At 40.5% G+C, this 22,250-nt stretch overlaps 1 protein-coding gene across 1 annotated transcript; it reads right to left on the bottom strand.

The window, feature by feature from the left end:
* Positions 1-643: 643 nt before the first annotated feature.
* Positions 644-19,590, bottom strand: LOC143335965 (apoptosis regulator BAX). Its single transcript, XM_076756132.1, has 6 exons — positions 19,332-19,590; positions 17,142-17,190; positions 13,085-13,246; positions 10,664-10,796; positions 4,137-4,241; positions 644-4,003 (listed from the first exon to the last, which is right to left on the bottom strand). Exons 1-6 carry the CDS (start codon positions 19,396-19,398, stop codon positions 3,905-3,907), a joined length of 615 nt encoding a protein of 204 aa, XP_076612247.1. The 5' UTR covers positions 19,399-19,590; the 3' UTR covers positions 644-3,904.
* Positions 19,591-22,250: the final 2,660 nt, after the last annotated feature.

Genomic DNA, 22,250 nt, shown 5'->3' on the forward strand with positions numbered 1-22,250 from the left:
GACACATCTTTTTGACAGCTATCTTACACCATAAGTTACAAGCCAAAATGCACTTACATTGATTATAACACCACCTGCTGTTGGACATGTTATTGTGTGCGCACCATTCTACACCACCCAATTTTCACATACATAGCTATTACAGTGTATGCTGTAGTACCATTTTTACCAAAGGAATAATAATAATAATAATAATAATAATAATAATAATGATTATAACGTAAAATTACAAATTGGGGATATCATTGGATGGCCTTGATTTGCCCTCCGACGGTACTGCATTGAAAACACACAATTTATTTAAGACACAATTGGGAACATTTCCAAAAACCACTGTCTGTAAACACAGTTTGTTGCTGCATCCAAAAATGCTAGTTGAAACTCTACCATGCTAAGAGGAAATCGTATATAAACGAGATCCAAAAACACCAACATCTTCTCTGGTCCTAAACTCATTCAAGATGGACTGCGCTGAAGTGGAAAACCGCCTGTGGTCTGATGAGTCAAATTCGTTTTGGAAATCATGGACACCACATACTCTGAGCTAAAAGGAGGACCATCTGGCTTGTTATCAGCACATAGTTGAAAAGCCAGCATCCATGTTGGTATGGGGGTGCATTAGTGGACATGGCATGGGTAACCTGCACGTTTGTGAAGGCATCATTAATGCTGAACAATATATACAGATTATATATACAGTCCTTTTCAGGGAAGACCTTGTTTATTTCAGTAAGACAGTTCCAAACCACATTCTGTACTTATTACAACAGCATGGCTCCGTAGTCAAAGAGTCTGGGTGCTAAACTGGCCTGCCTGCAGTCCCAACTTATCACCCACTGAAAACGTTTGACATATTATGAAATGTAAACTACAACAAAGGAGACTCTGAACTGTTGAGCAGCTGAAATCAAGTAAGAATGGGAAAACATTCCACATTTGAAGTTACAGTAATTGGTCTCCTCAGTTCACCAACGCTTACAGTGTTAAACAGTACAAGTTTTTTTTTTAAACATGTTACATGTTGAGGTTATCATTTTCAAAAAACAATTAAATTTTCTCATTTTCAGTGTTTGATATGTTGTCTTTGTGCTATTTTCAATTATTTGTTTTGAAAATCATCACATTCTCTTTCTATTAAAATTTTGCAGTGTCCTGACTTTTTTTGGAAATGGGGTTGTACATTCACCAAAACTTACTTAATACCTCTACAACAAAACTGTACCAAAACTCACTTAATACTTCTATCCAACACATTTAGGAGGGGCTTGTATATTTCTCCCACTACATTTATACCATAGCTATTATAGCTTACAAGTCACAAAATACAGCACATTGTTGAAAATTAAACCTGTTTCCCAAGCATTTGGCTTGTTGCCCCTCACATTTTAGCTGTCTACGAGATGTTAGCAGTTCTACCAAAGATACATTTTCCCTCTAAACTCACATGATTTCATTTCAATAACATTTCAATAAAAAGGTGAAATTCTCAAATATTTCAAAAGAAAGGCAACAATCACAAAAAAGTACAAAAACTGATCAGAGATTTGTGTATCAGAATTTCGAGATTTTTTTTTTCTCTTTTTTCCTCTCACTCTCACTACTGTGCGACGACCCAACATGATTTATCTCGTGACCCTTTGGAGGGGGTCCAAACTCTAGTTTGGGAACCAGTGGACTAAGCTAGTCAACTGTATACAGTGTAAAGTAATTCTAACTAGCTGGAATTAGTCTATAAAACATAAACCAAATGTTGAACTCTGATGTTTTAAGAAGTGAAAACTGGGACAAAACTCCTGTCAGGGCTTTCATTTTGACAGAGAAATACCTTATATGCCTTGATCACAGTCTTTACCTGGAAGTTTTCCTACAATACACCTCCATGAACATGACTGCCATGTTGGTACATAAACTTTACTGACTGATATATCCCATGGCCTGGATGACTCAAAACATTCATACAGCAAGTGATGAATGGTATAAGACATTTTTAATTTCTTTACAGTAATTGAGTCCAATCTGATATTTTTTTTAACAATAAAATAATCATCATATCATATTTTAAAACATCACACAGCAGCAGATAAATAGTGTAATATTACTTTGAAAAGTGCAAGATCAATTTTCAATCAATCAATTAATTCAGTTTTCCCAGAGAACTGTGGAGAACGATTTCCTGAACTCTGAAAGTCTGGTCCTTCTCATGTGTTACATTTAAACTCTGTTGAAAAGTGGGTGTGTGAAAATGAAGTTGAAATAACTGCAGAATAGCAACCAAATTGGAAAAACATAACTAGACTACAATGTTGGGTGAGAAGGCCTTTTCTGCAATATTGTCAGTACAAAAAACTTTTACAATGTGTAAAGTGTAGACCAATGTGGCACAATAAACATTCTCAATCTGAGGAGTCAACTCAAGCTAACATGATGTGTATAAATTTGAGAACAATGCTTAGGAGTGACCTCCTCCAAAGAAAAGAAGTTTTAATACATGTGGCATTTTCTGATTGTTGTCTAAAATATTACCATTCACAGTGGAACACAAATGGAAAAGAAAGAGAAATCTCTTCATCCTCCTCTCTGAATTGTCAGACAACAAAAGGAGTGTGACTGAACAGCATAACAATTTGACAAACAGCTACTGTATGCTGTTACTCCATTTGTAATCGGCAGGTTTACGTTTGAACATTTGTTCTGTTGCCTTTGCCTTCTCTTGTTATTTTATATTTGGTATTGTCACTGATAGATTTCTCTTTGTGTGGCCTGTATGATAGTGATTTGATGGGTCGTCATAAAGCTGCTAAACAAGGCTAACAGGAGTTTCTAATTGAGTTCCACAGTCTAACCACTATTTTACTCTCATGCAGTGGTCTAACAACACATTGGTCACAAGTTTTGTGCAATCAAGTACACTCGCAACAGGGAGACTTTCACGGAAAGACAGAGGCAACAGAAATTAGCTTCTTATCAGTGCTGGTGTAGAGAATTTCACAACCATGTCTGTAAATCTTTGGTCAGCAGTAGGTTTTTGCCTTTGTTAGCAAGGCAGGCACTGTTAATGCTTGAGCCAGTATGCAATTTAGGCGTGTTCACAGCCAGGGGTGTCCACATACAATAGTTACTTAAGAGGAAATCAACTACAACTCATAACAATAATTTGCAATAATTTGTTAAATTAGTATTGTATGTGTGGGTCTCAGTAAGCCATGCCAGTGAGCCAGCACGCACAAGACAAACTAAATCGTATGCAGCCATTGTCAACGTTATTCATGACACTGCTGCTTTTCGTGCTATGACAAGCCAAATATCTGCTGTGAAAGGTTGTAATGCAGCTATAGTATTCTGAATTTGTGACAGCTCTGATTTGTGCCTTTTGTCACTGCTCCATAGCCACAGTGACTGAGGCTCATCTACCAAGTGAAATAAAAACAAACTCTCAAACTGATGGCCACAGTATAAGCCTATGGTACTGTTACATTAGCCAGGCCATTCCTGTGTTTTCATGTAGAGGAACATTAAGAAACATTTTGTTTAGATACAAGACATGACTGATGAGGACCTGAGACCTGGTTCAGGTAGGGAACAAGAACTGACAACGTCCAATATGGCTGCTAGAGGGTGTGTGTCAGCAGCTCTTGTAATTCCAATGAAAGTACTGAATAGTTACTAGTGAAGGATGATGGAAATGCCCAGTGAGCAGCAGCTGTAAATGCACTTTTTTTTGTTCTTGGAAACCTGAGAAGAGAGTTAGGTTTTTGCCCCTCTAAGTACAGTTCGTGTCTTCCTCTGATTAATGGGATGGAGGCTGACGAGTGGTTGTGATTGATGTCCATAAATTGTCTTTAATAATAAGCTGCATTCATCCAGGACTGGAGGGACTGCAGGTCAGGTTGTGAGGTCTGATGTCTCAGCGTGTCTTCCGGTAGTAAACAATAGTTGCCACCAATACTACTGATGTTGCTATGGCTACTGTTCTCCACAGAGAAAAACCACGGATCACCCCTTCCTAGACAGAGCAAGGGCACAAGATTAAAAGCTATGGATTATAGTCCATACATAAGACCATAAAGCCTTAAATTAACATTTCAAATGAGAAAAGCACACCACTGACAGATCTTTATGGAAAATGCATCACTCACCCAGCCTCCCTGCTGTACGAGCCAGGAGTAGAGCTGCTCTCTGATGACCTGGAGCACCCAGCTTATGACTGTTCTGATGTTCTCTAGATGGTTGGTGGTCAGTGCCTTTAAAGCAAAAACAGAAAAACTGCGGTACGAACAATTTCACGATACAGTATATGCACCCCAGTTTACTGGACTGTCATGACTCCAAGACTCCCCAGGAAGTACATCCTCTGTTGTGCCTTCTTGATGATTGAAGCCATGGTTGAAGTCCACCTAAGGTTCGGGAATAGTGGATCCCATAAACCTGAAGGTTTCAACAGTGGAAACAATGTTTCTGAGGATGGTAATAAGGGGCCATGTTGAGTGTTCAGCTCTTGGTTGTTCTGACTGCATCCGAGGATGAGCTGTTCAACCAGCTGTTTTTTCAGGTTTCCTGAGGTGCAGTCATTGGTGTAGCGCAGGGGTGTCAAACTCAAATACACAGTGGACCAAAATAATGCATACTAGTCTAAGCCAGATACTTGAACCTGGAACTAACACAGCTGATAAACATTAAATACGAGAAAAATCAGTTGCATTCATTTCTTCTGGCTCTTTATGCAGCTTTTCCAGAGTAATTTACTTGTCACGGTGTTTCATTTCATAGTGTCTACTTGCATTATATTCTTTCATGACAGCCACACTGTCTCCGCACAGAAGACAAACAGCTTCGTCCTTCATATCTGCGAACACATACTCTGCCTCCCACCTGCCTTGAAAACCCCTGTTTTCAAAGTCCACCTTCCGTCTCGCCATTTTCCGGGGAGAGGGTGGCTGAAAGTTGACCACAGGTAATGAGCTAAAAAGCTGTCCTACAGCACCTCCTTGCTACTTAAACTTTCTTTGTCACTGTGTTTCTAGGCTTCCTCCATAGCCTGCCAAAGCTGCCCGAGTGTACCTGAGAACCATCATTTAATGCTGCTGTTTGTGCAGAAGGTTTTAGTTGGCACACACAAGTCCTCACAAAAACTAGTCAGTGACAGTGGGTTCATCCAGATGCGTTACAGCAGCCTCAAAGACACTCCAATCAGTGCAATCAAAGCAGGCCAGCTTTGCAAAAGTGGTCCATCTTTGCACAGTCGTAACTACATTTATGGCTGTAGATTGGAAGAAGATGGAACAAACAGTGATGAAAGAGCCCCAAAGCTGCATGGGGGACATACACTCACACTTTATTAGGTGCACCTTGCTAGTACCGGGTTGGACCCCTCTTTTCCTTCAGAACTGCCTTAATTCTTCTTTTCCACATGGTGTTGGAAACATTCTTTAGAGATTTTGGTCCATATTGACATGATAGCATCATGCAGTTGCTGCAGATTTGTCGGCTGCACATCCACGATGCGAATCTCCAGTTCCACCCCAGCCTCAGTTTCTGTTCTTAGCTGACAGGAGTGGCACCTGGAGTGGTCTTCTGATGCTGTAGCCCATCTGCTTCAAGGTTGGACGTGTTGTGTGTTCAGAGATGGTGTTCTGCATACTTTGGTTGTAATGAGTGGTTATTTTTTGTTACTGTTGACTTTCCATCATCTCAAACTAGTCTGCCCATTCTCCTCTGATCTCTGACATCAACAAGGTAGTGGTGGGCGGTATGACCAAAAATTTAAACCACAGCATTTTTCAAAATTATAACGGTTTCAAGGAATATGACGTTTTTTTGTTTGTTTGTTTTATCTGGAAGACAGATGTTTTAATACAGGTATGTCCAGGCGCTCATTTGGGCAGAGTACCATTGTCCAAGCATACGGAGAACCTCCTCTGTTGAAAACACTTTTCAGCCTTTTTTCTGCTTGCTATTGTTCTTAGTTCTCATAAAAGGACGAAATGCAAATAAAACAGTAAAATAATACCTCGGGCTGCTCAGCAGAGTCCTCTGTGAACGCTCTGCTCATTCATGTGTAAATGAGATGGAGTGGTGAAACTAACTGCACAGTTACACCGGCCAATAACTCAGCAACCCATTGGTCTATTTTGATGATCGACACCTCTATCAACCAGTCAAGAGATTTGAGGAGCAGCGCCCAACTTCACCAAAGTAACACCAATGACGATCCAGAAAGAAGTAACCCCAGAGATAAGTTATTGCATGAACAGCGTTCCCCCCACTCTAGAAACCCCCTCCTCCTTATGTAAACAACCATGACCTTTGTGATTCATCTCAAACTAACACAGAGTCATAGGAGGACACATTAGCAGCGTTTTTTCGAGCTGGAATATAACTTTTGACCACAAAACAGCAAAGGTAAGACATACTGTATGATTTAGCGAAGTTTTTTTTCTGCTACTCTTTGGCTGCTAGCTCGCCGAGTTTCCGTCGCACAGTGAGGAGGCAGACATCTTCGTGATCAGCAGACTCTCTGCTTTCATATGATACCAGGCTTGTGTGGTTTGCGTGAAGTGGTGAAATCAGCAGATGCACTTAACTGGACATACTCTATTTTCGTCTTTTTGTTACATGCCCATATAATTTATTTCTGTATGAATTATGTTTCGCTTGGGTGGCAATACTTGGTGGACGCTTTTAGTTGAGTTTCTCCCCGTCATTCTGGTATGCTACAAGTTAGGAATGGTGCTTCCTAGCATGAGCATTGACCGTCTGAACTGCATGCATCTCACGCTGCCCCCTGTACAGGCGCCGCTCGTATTGAACAAGTACAAGTCGCAGATTATAACTTGGCTGAAGTATTTTCTGCTCGGTATTTCATACCTGGAATCCACTGTCTTGATCATCCGCCTGAAGCCTTGTTGTTCTAGGGTGTTGAACAGGACCATGTCTTTGGCTAGGTGGATAGTGATAGAGTTTGTAATCTCGATCCATTGTTTGCTTTTTCTGTCGTAGGGATTCCCTCTAGTAAACGCACATGGAAGTGACATTTGGCTCGATTTTTCTTTTGCTTTTCCCGTGTTACCTGCTGATGTGGAGGGCGCTGATCTTAACTTCATACATTCTTGATATTCCAAGACATGCTTGTGGCTAAGGTGGTGGAGCAAATTGCTCATGTTGCCTCCGGCGACAACTTCAACCCGACAACACTTGCTTTTTTTTTTTTTTAAACCAAAAACTACTACTTCTGGTAGTTTTGCAGCTTCGATTTCGGAATTTTCAATGTCTTTCTCATCCATCTTCACTGTAACGTAACACCAGAGCACTACAGTTTACCCTCACAACACCCCGCACCATGCGTGTTCAGAAGCGCAACATTTAAAATGGTTCATCTGAAACAGTGTCGCGCAGCGCAACATTCCGAACGATGTGTAATCTCACACACCGGTGTGGCAGTATATTAAAAATTCATATCATAACAAAAATATACACCGGTATTCAGTGTGAACCAGTATACCGCCCAGCCCTACAACAAGGCATTTCCATCCACATAACTGTCGCTCACTGGACATTTTTTTTTCTTTTTCGGACCATTCTCTGTAAATCCCAGAGATGGTTGCGCATGAAAATCCCAGTAGATCAGCAGTTTCTGAAATACTCACACCAGCCGTCTGGCACCAACAACCATGCCACATTCAAAGTCACTTAAATCCCCTTTCTTTCCCATTCTGATGCTCAGTTTGAACTTCAGCAAGTTGTCTTCATGCCTAAATGCATTGAGTTGCTGCCATGTGATTGGCTGATTAGCTATTTGTGTTAACAAGCAGTTGAATAGGTGTACCTAATAAAGTGGCCAGTGAGTATATATATACATACATATATGTCTCCCATATGCATTCTTTCATGTTGTGTAGCAGTGTGTTACTGTCCCTTGTGGGACTCTTAATGTGCTGTCTGTATTTTGCAGTTCGTGGACGAGACTGTCTTTGGTGAAGTCCCCAAGAACAATGAGCAGGGAGTCTGATGTTTCTGCTCCTGTTAGTAATCTGGTCAGCCAGATGTTGTAAAACCTCACTTACACAGGCTTGAGGTGGGACATAAACACTAACCAGAATAAACGAGGAGAACTCCCATGATGAATAGAAGGGTTTACAGTTTATGAACATGGTCTCTTGGTGAAGGCTACCATGACTTCTTCAACACTATGACATCTGTACACCAACATTCATTAATGTAGAAGCTGATTCCGCCTCCCCTGGTTTTTCCCAAAAGCTCTGTTAAGCGGTCCCCTCAGAAGAGGTGGAAGCCTGGCAGGTGTAACGTTGTGTTCAGTGTGTGCTCACTGAGCCAGATTTCAATAAAACACAGGGAGGCAGATATGCAAAGCTCAGTTTGTTCTGTTTAGGAGTAACACTTTGTCAGAGAGAAAACATTGGCCAGCTGTAAAGATGGTATGAAATCCACACTCAGTCTCAGCTTAACGAATGATCTGGCTTGCTTTCTCCATCTGCATCTCCTGCAAATCCCATACAGAGCTACTGCTCCTCCAACAAGAAGTTCAGAAAAACTTACTGGCTTGAGAAAAAGTCTGGTGAGTAGATTTACTTATGTTTAATAGTTCCTCCCAACTGCATTGTATCGGAGAGGGACATCTCAAAATGTGACAAAAACAAAGAAAGTACCAGAGAGCGCAGCACCATAGCAGGAACAGCAGGAATAATTATGTTTCATTTTTTCAGTTTGGTAAGTCATTTTTTCATTCTTTTCATGATTTTGATATTAATACATTATTAGACTAAAAAGATTAATTTCAGCCAAGGACAAATAATAAGGACCTAATTCATTAGAAAATTACAAATACAGCAACTGAAAAGTCCATAAATAGACTGTATTTATGAAACGCTTTTCTAGTCTGATGACTGAAGTTATCATTCACCCATTCACACACATTCATAGTGATTCATTTGTGGTTCATTATGAGCTTTTAACAATTCACACAAACCAATGGCACAGCATTGGGAGCATTTGGGGTTCAGTGTCTTTCCCAAGGATGACATTAGACTGCTCTACCTCCACTCTACCTCCAGATACAATAACAAACAACAACACAAACATTTTACGTCCTTTCCCTTTTCTGCCTCCATCTCTCCCTTTCTTTCTGAAGACTCTTTCCCTTTTCTAGTTGAGGCAGATGGCCGCCCACCCACAGCCTGGTTCTGTTTGAAGTTTCTGCCTGTTGAAAGGATTTTTTTTCTCACCACTTTCGCCAAGTGCTTGCTCACTGGGGAATAGCTGGGTCTCTGTAGATTAAGAGTATGGTCTGTATCTGCTCTATATGGAAAGTGTCCTGAGACAACTTCTGTTGTGATTTGCCCAGTAGAAATAAAATTGAATGAAATTGAAATGAATTGAATTCTATAAGGCTCTGCATTTCATGGTGCCCGACATTGCCCTCTCTCAGCTGCCCCAACTGGAGCCATCTAACAATCTGCATGAATTAAAATTATTACAGTCATTATTACTCAAAGCTAATATAAATTACAATACTGAACCCCAGATTGCTCCCGGCGGCTGTGCCATCTGTGAGTGTGTGTGAGAGAGAGAATGTGTGAATGTGGCATGAGTTAGAAAGTATTTTGAGGAGTCAGTAGACTAGAAAAGCACTATCAATGCACTTCATCTACAATTTACCATACGGGTAATAAAAAGGAACTTGGCCGTAAGGCCCGGTCACACAGGCTGTGACATCTTAACTGCCATTTCTGAGCCTGTTAGCATAGCATGCTAGCATTAAATCTGTTAGCATGTAAAATCATGAGAACTCAGCTTTGATCAGTGTTTTTCCCACCTGCAGTCCATTAAGACCCGCCCCTACTTTAGCTCTGCCTGACATTTTTGTCTCACTGTAACCATTTCATCACTCCTCGTGCCTAAACCTAATCAAGCCAGTCAATCAGATGCAGAATCAGGCGGGTCTTCACAGAATACTGTTGGGGAAGAAAATCTTGCAGCAGTGTCAGCATCACCTCAGTCAAATGATGTCACTGCCTCTGAGTCATAATCTTAAAGGTGTGTTGCACACAGTTTTTATGTTGTATTTTATGTAAATGTAACAGAACTAGCCAAAAAAAACATGCAGAGACTATTTACTTGTAGGAGGCAACATCTCTAGTTATGAGAAATGAAGCCACTAGAGTCGACTGGACAGTGTGTGGATTCTACTACCTGATGGGTAGCTAACTCTAGCTAGCTAGTCTGCATCTATCAGACTGATGGCAAGAAGCAACAAACACCAAGGAGCTAATTAATTAGTGTGCAGACTTTTCAGCTATAACTGTGCTGAGATTTGCATGGTGACTTAAAAAGATGGGACATTTCAGTTATGCTTTAGTCTTCTTGTAACTTTTGCAAAGATAACAAAAACAAAAAACAATTGTCACAGAAGGGTCTTGGGGGAATTTCTTTCATGAACTACTCGTGTTTCCCTGATCCATAGGAACAGTTAGTGTGTTGGCCCAGTCCTGTTATAATACACAGTTTAGTGTAAGGCTATGCAGATACTACAGAAAGGAGAGATGATGTGACACTTTACATGATATGTGTATTATATACACACAGTACATAATAAATATAGCCCAGCCCTAAGTGGCACTAGGGTGAGACATATTGGTTTCTGTGTTACCTTGTATATAAGTCTGTAAGCCAGATGGAAGAGAGCCACCACTCGACCCCAGTTAATGCCATCAGCAAAGATGCTCCTGGCGACCTTCATGAAGATGTCCTGAGCACAGTTGCCCTGAACCTGGTTTATCAGTCTGACAGAGGAAGACAATGACAGATTCAGATGTAAAAATGTTTTTCGTTGATTTCACTTGTCACATTCTCTGAAATGTGTCTTGCATCACAAGCAGTGTTCGAGTAAACTGGGTTTACTATATACTGTGCTGAAACAATAACAGTAAATATAGGTAATTTATTTTCCATCAGTAGCATGACAACCATTGTGAACACAACACAGTGCTCCTGCCTTTATCAGCAGTTTGATTTGGATTTCATGGTGTTTTAGGTGTTTTTCATGTTAGTGCTTTTGCAAAGTCCAAAACAGAGTCGCAATAAAAGGTTACAGCTTAATGTGATACTTTTTGCCACAATGAAAATTTTATAGTGACACATCCCTAGTTTCAAGTAACCTAGAAATCATGGCCATGGTCTGTCTGACTGAGATTTTTAATTCTGCTATCACCCCACAACAGCTGTGCATCTATAGTGAAAGAGTTTCAGTATTGACTTACAGTAGCACTGTGTGACCATTGTTGGCAAATGAGTCAAATGCAAATCAATTACCCAACAGATCTGTTGACTTATAGTGACATGCAAAAGTTTCAGGCAACTGTCAAAAAATGCTGTAAAATAAGAATGCTTTCACAAATATAAATAATAATTGTTTATTTTTTATCAATTTATAAAATGCAAAGTGAGCGAACAAAAGAACAATCCAAATGAAATCAATATTTGGTGTTACTACCCTTTGCCTTCAAACCAGCATCAATTCTTATAGGTACACATGCACAAACAAAGTGAGGGATTTTGTAGGATTATAGTCAGGTGTGTGATCAACCAATTGTACCAGACAGGTGCTAATGATTATCAGTTTCACATGTAGGTTGAAACACAGTCATTAACTGAAACAGAAACAGCTGTGTAGGAGGCTTAAAACTGGGTGAGGAACAGCCAAACTCTGCTACCAAGGTGAGGTTGTGGAAGACAGTTTCATGTCACAGGTCGTACACTATGGCAAGACTGAGCACAGGACCAAGACACAAGGTGGATATACTGCATCAGCAAGGTCTCTCCCAGGCAAAGATTTCAAAGCAGACTGGGGTTTCAACATGTGCTGTTCAAGCTCTTTCGAAAAACACATCAAGTTTAATTCCTTTCAAAATTGGAAGACATCCAGCAGCGCCATTAGCTCGGAACTGGCAGAAACCAGTGGGACCCAGGTACACCCATCTACTGTCTGGAGAAGTCTGGCACAAGTGGTCTTCATGATAGAGTTGCTACCAAAAAGTCATAATTCCAACATGAAAACGAGGCCAAGCGACTCAACTATACACGAAAACATAGGAACTGGGGGTGCAGAAAAGTGGCAGCAGGTGCTCTGGTCAAAATGTGAAATATTTGGCTGTCGCAGAAGGCAGTTCATTCACCGAGGGGTTGGAGAGCAGTACAATAATGAGTATCTGCAGGCAACAGTGAAGCATGGTGGAGGTTCCTTGCAAGTTTGGGGCTGTATTTCTGCAATTGGAGTTGGAGATTTGGTCAGGATTAATGTTGTCCTCAATGCTGAGAAATACAGGCAGATACTTATCTATCATGCAATAACATCAGGAAGGCAGCTTTGGCTTAGGTAGAGCCCGGTCCACCAATCAGGAGGTCGGTGGTTCGATCCCTGTCCTTGGCAGTCTACGTGCCAAAGTATCCTTGGGTAAGATACTGAACCCCAAAACTGCCCCCGATGCTGCGCCATCGGTGTGTGAATTCATATGTACGTCGCTTTGAAAAAATGACTAATTGTAATTGTATGATTGGCCCCAACTTTAATCTGCAGCAAGACAACGACCCCAAACATACAACCAATGTCATTAAGAACTATCTTCAGCATAAAGAAGAACAAGAAATCCTGGGAGTGATGGTAGGGCTCCCACAGAGCCCTGATCTCTACATTATCAAGTCTGTCGGGGATTACATGAAGAGACAGAAGGAATTTGAGGAAGCCTATATCCACAGAAGATCTGTGGTTAGTTCTCCAAGATGTTTGGAACAACCTGCCAGCCAAGTTCCTTCAAAAAATGTGTGCAAATGTACCTAGAATTGATGCTGTTGACGGCAAAAGGTGGTCACACCAAATATTGATTTGATTTAGATTTCTCTTCTGCTCATTCACTGCATTTTGTTAATTAATGAAAATGAACTAAACTAACTAAAAATAAAAACATACATTTTTGAAAGCATTCTAGTTTACAGCATTTTTTCACACCGAAAGCCTTTGCACAGTACTGTAGGTAGTCCACCAGCTGTTTTCTGTACATGATACACAGCTTACCGTTGGAGCTCAGCATTCCTGTTCAACTCATCTGCAATCTTCAGCAGATGTTCGACCACTTCTTTGATATGTGGATCCTCTTGTTCATTTGGCCTTCCTCCAAGATCCTCAGAGGAGACATGCCGACCAGGCTCCTCTGTGTTTATACGTTCAATCACATACCTGGGACACACAATTGTACTCCATCACTAACAAATGAAATGAAAATCGCTTTAGGATGGGATCACTTTGCACTCAGTATGGACAGATTTTTACATACAGACTTGTTGGTATTGTTTTAAGATGAACTTGATAATATGTGAACCTGTCCTTTTAAAAAACTAACACTTACCAGGTTTACATGCAGTCAGTATTCGGGTTATGGTCAATATTCTGGTTTCTGAAACATTCGGAATAACCTGTTTACATGCGTGAGCAAACAGGGTTATTCCTGTATACATGGTAATTATAATCAATTGGGATATCCCAATCAAAACAGCGACACACGGATAACGTGTCATGACACAATGCGTGTCATTTCAGCTTAACGTAGCGTAACTTGAAAAGGAGTAACTCAGGGGTCATATTCCCTTTATTCAAGGTGTTTACATGGCCATGCACAACCGGGTTATTGCTGATATTCCGGTTATGAAAGAGTTTCTGACTGCATGTAAACGTAGTAACTGACTGTTCTCAACCCTACTGAGAACCTGTGGGTAACTTTACAATTACAATATACAATTACTTTGACACTAGTATTCTTAATGATTACAGAGAAAGACTGAGCGACATGAGGTGTATACAGTACACAGCAAAGATGTCTACACCCTCTTTTTAAACCCAATAAATTTTGTGATTTCTCTACAAAGACGATATATTTGGGGTTCTAATGTTCCTGCAACCCTATCGATTACCAATGATATATGTCCATACTTAACAGGAAAACATGAGCTACCAAACAATACTGAATAAAAGAGCAACTGAGCTATCCTAGAAGAGGTGTAATTGTTTGACAATTTAAATGGTACTTAACCCTGGCACTACATGGGAAAGAACTGTCTGGAGACTGGGGAATATTGCATACTTAATTTAATTATTTTACATATATCGATGACATATCTTTTTCCATTAGTGTATGTTCAATAAATTTCAATTTTGTCATCTTTCTATGAATTGTAATGGTGATCATTAAAGAAAAAAAAAATGTTTCTCTGTGTTCAGAGGGGGTGTACTCTTTTATGCTGTGTGCTGTAGGATGTTCAAGTGAAGGTTGGGGGCAGGTGACATAAATTATCTCCAAAACAATTTGAAAAGGGAAGCAAAAATAAATGTGACCAACACATGACATTCACTTACAGTTAGTGAGAAGATGGGGCAGCAATACTTTTCCATTATATACTGTGTTCATAGTGATGGACTTCGGACTGGGTGATAAGCATGATGTGACAAACTGATTTTCACAATGCAGATATTTTACACATTGTGACGAAATACAGTTAATCTAATGAATTAATTAATGCAATATACCACCTAGCCCTAGACTGACAACACAACCCAAGTAAGTTTTAAGTCTCTTCAAGAGGGGTTTCATGTCCTGCAGAAAGAAATAATAATAATTTTAAAAGTCTGATGTACTATGGATTATTTTAGAGAATGCAAAGGGTAAAATGTAATGCAAACTGACCAAAACAAGAAAACCACCGAATGGTAAATTACCATTGTTTTTGGTCCTCCACAGTCTTTTCTAATTTTACAAAAACATGCTAGATCCCTGTCAAACCTTTTGTTTGAAAAACAAGATACAAATATCATTCAGTCACTTTTTGTCATTGTGATTAAAGCCAGGTCATTTCTCTCTCGGCTTGATCTTGAGAAGGTCATGTTTTGTATCATTTCGGTCAGATTATTATAACTCATTGTATTCAATGTTGTTGTTCAATGGGTCAACCATGTAAAGCTGTGTTTAAAGTTTGTTTTAAAAAGTGCTGTATACATAAGATTTATTACTTTCATTATTAAGGGTCTGTGGCCAAGGTGACTGGTGGTCATGCATAGACTTAGGGCTGGGCGATAAAACGATAACGATATGTCTCGCGATAGACACGTAATCAATATCAATAAAAAATGCATTCGATAGAACATTTGATAATTTTTTTCTTCATTGGAAGAAACCAGAAGTTGCGAAGCAAGGTTGGTTGCATGAACAAAGGCACTCGCTTTCAGGTAACCTAGCAACGTAATGAGTGATCACTCATTAGTGGGAGTGACACGCTAACAACCAATCATTTAACAGTATCAGTTTGGTTGCGCCATCTCGTTGTCTCGTGTTTGATTCTTCGTGAGGAGTGAGATAAGTAGAAAGTGGGCGCTGCAACAAGCGAAGAAATTATCGATAAAACAGGGAAAGTCAGCTCGCCAGTATGGCAGTTTTTTGGATTTTTTAAGTTGGACTGTAGTCAGACCGTCGTCCCTACCAAGACTGGTAATACCACGAACTCGTTCAACCACCTTAGCCGCGCTCACCCTTTGGAGCGCAGCTGTATTCGCCAACGTCCAACAACATCTGCAACCGCAGCACCACCGTACAAGCAGCAGACCACCATGGAGAGGTACTCTGCTTCAGTGCCTTATGACAAATCATCTAAGAGGCACAAAGACATAACAGAGGCAGTGGCATATCATATAGCTAAAGACATGCTTCCGCTGAACACTGTGGAGAAGCCAGGTTATAAAAATCTCTTACACACGCTTTTTTTTGGCACAGCTGCAATAAAGATATAATTGAATAGTTCACGTATGTTAAGAGTTACTAAAGTTATTCATATGTCTAGGCTAGTTTTCTTGTTCAATCAGTGTTACTGTCTATCATGTTTGTTTTGTTGTATGTTACAGATGTCAAGTCTACCTCAGATTCTGCTTTGTTTACAAAACGCTGCACACATTTGAAAACATTTTATTCACCAGAAGGTGAATCAGCTTGTGAACTTCCTGGCACTAAACCTGCGGGAAAAAAAAGTTCTCAGGTTTCTCTCTGTTTACATTTTTACACTTTTATTCACATTTATTATTTGAGTGTTTTCCATGGTCGTGTTGACATTTCCTTTCCTTTCTGCCTTGATAGCAGAGGGGATTATAATCAGAGGAAGGTTAAAATTTTAAATAAAATGTTTAAATTTAATGTATTTTTCTCCTGGTCCTTATTTTAAATAGGTCATAAAAAATATCAATAATTATCGATATCGACCGATATAAAACACTTATATCGTGATACAGTTTTCAGCCATATCGCCCAGCCCTACATAGACTCCTAGGCTGAGACTGATTTTTACATTTTTAAAGGTGCAATATCATTCAGAACCAAACATACTGTACAAACCATACATTCATTCATTCATCTTCTATACCCGACTATCCCTTTCGGGGTTGCGGTCAACGGGCGAGAGGCGGGGTACACCCTGAACCGGTCACCAGCCGATTGCGAGGCAACATATACAGACAGACAACCATTCAAACTCACACTCACACCTAAGGACAATTTAGAGTCACCAATCAACCTAATGAGCATGTTCTTGGTCTGTGGGAGGAAGCCGGAGTGCCAGGAGAGAACCCACGCATGCACGGGAAGAACATGCAAAAAGAAAGGCCTTTCCCAATCAGGGGATCGAACGGGCGACCTTCTTGCTGTGAGGCACGCGCCCTACCTGCTGCACCACCATGCACCATAAATCATTCAAATCTTTTTACAACTTAAATCTCATTCTGAGAGAAGACAAATATGACAGATCACAGTAACAAATTTTTAGCTAGGAAAGCAGTTTATTGACTTTATCTGGCTTGAGAGTAGCCCTTTGACATGTGACAATATTGCCACCAGTGCAGAAGACTCTACACAAAATTTACATCTTTTCAGTCTCTGTGCTGCTCTAAATATGCAACTTACATCATGCTATATGGGCCAGCAAGTGTGACGCAAGGGGTTTGTAACCCATTAACATCTGCCTGCAGGTAGAGTTATTAGTATTTTCATTATTATTGTAATTATTATTATTATTTATCAAGTTGTTATAATGACACTTACCCTCTGAGGACCACTGCTCCTTGTTCCATGATGGGATCATCGATGACATCTGGGGCAATAAGACAGTTGATTAATACCCACATTATTTCAGTCATTAACACTACCCTGTTTGTTTAAATGGGTAGAAAAGATATGTCATATTCCTTTCATATTCACACTAAAAAAATAATACATTTTCTTGTAATAACCTAGACTTAGACTGCTTCTTTAGTGATCCCAATTTGGGAAATTATTTTGATGCAGTAGCAATTAAACAAACAGACAGAACACAGAATTTATACAAGAATTGTTTAAAAAAGTAACAAAAAGTAACAAAAAATATAAACAGGAATAATAATGAAAATATAACGAAGTAAAACTAAATATACAGTTATATAATATGTACTATAAATATTATATAATATTATAATCATATAATAAAAAAATACAATATAACTAAGTATATAAACAAGTATTTACAGCAAACCAACAGCGTACCAACTCATCGTATTATCATGGGAAAAGTTTCCTGTTTAAAGAAAACATGTGGCTTTTGTGTGATAAGAAAAGCCACATCAACATATATAATATATAACTCAATATAATAAGATAAACAGACATATTTTAACGACTTTAGTTTTTTGTCAAAATGGAATAATTTGGTTGGTAGTAATAATGAGAAAAATATATCACTGTAACACAAATATGTATTACCAATTATTATTGTTGTTGTTGTTATGTCAAAAGGATCTGTTAAAACAAGAGTATTTACTCGTTATACGAAGAAACTGAACAATTCTATTTTTTCACTGTGGCCTCATCACCTAACACAGAACACAGGTTCTTGCTGACATTGTGAAAGTTGAAGGAAGGCTTATATTGAAGAAATCCACCTGTGTAGGTGTTTTTTACGTTACCACCTGTGTAGGTGTTTTACTTCAAGTGTTTACTTGAAATGATAGATAGAATAGATCTTTGTTGTCCACCAGGGTGGAACCACATAAAAAACAGACAAGCAGTTAATATACCAAACATATAGACAAGTCACATCATACAGCAAGTACAATCTTGGATTGAGCTCACAGAGCTACCTGTCTGCTACTCACAGTGCCAATTAAAAGGCCTATAGAAGGTATGCAGCATTCCCTACAACTCAGTCTGAACAGCTACCTGCCGGGGATATAGGGTACAGTGGGAACTGTCAGAAATGTTGACAATCTTTACTGGATCAGGCAGTTTGTTCTCACATCCAATCTGGAGTGCCACCTCCATCAACACTGTGTTAGCACAAGCAACAACTGTATAGGACTGACATATACAATGGAAAGGAAAAAGATTGTGTTGTGTCTGAGAACCACAGAAAGCAGAGAAAGAGACACCAGACGAAGAGTTCTTTTAGAGCCTCATCCTCACTGACTTCTTATCCTTAAGTTCTTCTTTCACTCATGACGTCACCTTCCCAATCACTTCATCATCAGTCTCGTCCTTAATCCCATGTTCAAAAATCACTGATTCCAATTATACATCAATTCAGACCTACAGTCTGGCTCACACTGTCCTGACTGTAAGTTTTATTACTGTGAGTTTCACCAGCCCCACGAGTGGAGTAGGCATGAGGCCTGTTCGGTTCTCTATAATGCACACCTTAAATCAGAATACGTCCATTAACCAAGTCCAACACTTATCCCTGTATCTTTTAATTGACAACAAGTTAAATAAACAGCATTTAACCAGCGCTAAAATACATCATTTCGTTGTTATTTTGAGGCTGTTTGGATTGACTACGGGACAGAGGAAGCTATCACCAACACGAAAAGTCTCTTCAACCAGAAAACAGCTCGCTACAAGTTAATACCTAGAATGACGTAACTGAATCCCAAGTGCCTGAAGTCTGTTGTTCCCCTTTGATGGTGTTTGTTTCACTTAACGTCCCCTGTAGTTTGCAATAGGCTTCGGTTAGCTCACTATTAGTGGTAGCTCAGCAAAGGTAACTGTTGGGGTTAGAGTGAGGTTGAGGTCAGGCAAACCACCGAAAAAGGGCGACTAGTTGGGGTTAGACAAAACACCGGTTCCTCCATTGACGATAAGAAAATGTTATGTTACCGGAAATCTAAAACTGGATTCCGATACTCGCGTGGGTTTAATAAAGTTTTGTCTGTTGTAGTGACGAGGAGCGTTTTGAGTGTGTAAACCTGACATGGCTTCACATACCTTCCCCACCCGCGGCGCCCTGAGGCTCCCAATCTCCTTTTTTCTCCTGTTCTCGGCTGTCAGCCATAGCTTCAAACTTTGAGTCAGTTCGGAGCGATGAATGAGGAATTGGGTCTAGATGTTTACTTCCAACATTTAGCGTTAAATGAGTCGAGTAAAGTCACTCGTCCGGACTTGTCCGTACAGTCACTATTCCGTCTTCCTCATAGGAATGAGGAAGTGGCATGCATAGTAGTCACCGGCTTTCACGCCTCGTTTCCACGGCTCTTAACTTTCAGCGTGAAGTAGTGATGGGCACGCCAGTTCTTTTAGATGTACTGAATCACTAGAATCAGTTCACTAGAAAGATTCGTTCAAAAGATTCGTTCACTGAATCACCGAATCATTCAGTGCTTGGCAGGAGGAGCCTGCGACTCCTGAACTGATATACGGCTGAACGGTTCAAGTTTCATTGCAGTGCACAGCTTCCAGGACCGGGAGACGAGAGTGTTGTGACTGTGTTGCTTTGACAAACACATTTGTAAATATAAAACTATATATAACTATATTATAAATCATGATGTTTTAAGTGTCCTATCCTATGGTATGCTATTTAACTGGTCTGCTCGGCAAATTGGGCTCAGTGAGTGATCCGTTCACTGAACGTATACTCCACAGTACATTCAGTGAAGGATTCATACTGAATATGCACCGTTCCCTCGCAAATTGTCGCAATGAGATGATCAGACAGTCACGCGTTTTCTCAAACTGCGGGTTTTATACACTATTTGTTACATGCTGTGTCCTACTGTACTGTTGTTGCGGTGGCAAATTTAGCAGAGTTTAAAAAAAAGTTAGTTTTCTCCGAGGTACACTTGAACACAACACACCCCCATCTCCCTCCGTCGCTCCTCATTACTGCCAGCATAACGTTTTAAGTTTGTTTATCTGGAAACTAAATCTGTTAAAACAACGGGGAACAACGGTCGCCATGAAAGTGTATCCCTCAGAGGAAAATGATTCAGGAGAGTGTCGTTCACTGAGTGATTCATATGGCAAGCCGTTCCTGCCAGAAACACGCCACATTCAGTTGCGTTTCAACTTCATTACGGCGTAAAAAACAGCGTTCTTTTTGCGCATTATGGCGTAAAAAACGGCGTAAAATCTGAAAAAACGGCGTTTTCTACGCCGTAATGAAGTTGAAACGTGACTGAACGTGGCGTATTTCTGGCAGGAACAGCTTGCCATGGATTCATGCGTCGGTGACGCGGCGCAGTCGGCGCGCGCGGTCCCTCCCTCAAGCGATTCGTTCGTTTCTCAGTTCAGTTGAACTGTCAGCAGCACCGCCTGCTGACAGTTCGTTCGTCAAGGGATTCGTTCGTCTCTCAGTTCAGTTGAACTGTCAGCAGCGCCGCCTGCTGACAGTTCGTTCGTCAAGTGATTCGTTCGTTTCTCAGTTCAGTTGAACTGTCAGCAGCGCCGCCTGCTGACAGTTCGTTCGTCAAGTGATTCGTTCGTCTCTCAGTTCACTTGAACTGTCAGCAGCGCCGCCTGCTGACAGTTCGTTCGTCAAGTGATTCGTTCGTTTCTCAGTTCAGTTGAACTGTCAGCAGCACCGCCTGCTGACAGTTCGTTCGTCAAGTGATTCGTTCGTTTCTCAGTTCACTTGAACTGTCAGCAGCGCCGCCTGCTGACAGTTCGTTCGTCAGCAGGCGGCGCTGCAGGCAGGCGGCGCTGCTGACAGTTCAAGTGAACTGAGAAACGAACGAATCACTTGAGGAAGTGATGCAGTTCAGTACGTTCACTTAAAAGATTCGTTCTTTTGAACGAAACGTTCGCGAACGAGACAACACTAGCGTGAAGTCATTCAGTTATATTTGGTTAGAAAACATTGCACGTTTATGAGCAAATTGTCAAGAGAAAAGTATAACATATATCTTCTATTAAATACGGTACTTGTTCTAATTGAAGTTGTAACTGGATGTCGCTGTATTTGGTGTTCCGAGAACATCATAATTAATGTGGTTCCAAGAACATCAGTGCAACTGGCCGGTCACGTTTTATACCTTTGCGAGTCATGTTGGTATTGTTCCTATGATACCATAATGTTGCTACAGGACCATTTCTGCTACTGACCAGAAAGCGATTAAATCACACTGTGAAGGTCCTCATGGTGAGGAATGGATCAAGCACAGGACGTTCACGTGGGCGACAGGGAATCGTGCCCCGTGTGGAATTTGTAATATTGTTGATTTTGTTTTCATTAATTTTGTCTCTGTTGGGTTAGGTTTAGGCACCACAACTATGTGCTTGGGTTTGGGAAAACATCATGGTTTGTGTTAAAATATGCTGGGCTGCAAGTGGATGACATGTAATCTTCAAAGTCAGAGCTCAGCCTCATGCTCCAGCATCTCTGACTCCATCACTACGACCACCTGGAACACAGGTAGAGACCCTGAGCACGCCAGCCCCTGGGGTGAATCCTTTCCTGACGACTATGGTCAAGTATGACTTACAGTGAAGTTCTTCCTCATTTGCTGCTGCTGTTTTTATTTTGATAATTTGTGCAGTAAAAGGAGAGGCACAAGTGGTGAGTGTCAATTTTGGTGTCAAGATTCAAGTTTTAAACCATCCACCACTGGCCTGCACAGACCTGGTCAAGAGTGCACTACACCTATGGTCTGTACTGTTACCCACTTAGACCCATGTTAAGTGTGTTTTATTTCCAGTGTTTGCATTCTCCAACCCTGCTGGCACATTATACACTTATAGAATGAATACAGTTTTATTGTGAATATGGCAGTGGTGTGAAGAGAGCAGAGTAGAGGTTAATGCTTGATTCTTTCCAGTGTTTGTCATCAACAGTAGCTTGCATCTGCAACTTTCATCTCTTTCAGGTCATTAACTTCCTTTGCAGTCACCTGAAACCAGCAGGTACAG

This window comes from Chaetodon auriga, chromosome 1 (assembly GCF_051107435.1).
Source record: "Chaetodon auriga isolate fChaAug3 chromosome 1, fChaAug3.hap1, whole genome shotgun sequence".
Taxonomy (NCBI): domain Eukaryota; kingdom Metazoa; phylum Chordata; class Actinopteri; order Chaetodontiformes; family Chaetodontidae; genus Chaetodon; species Chaetodon auriga.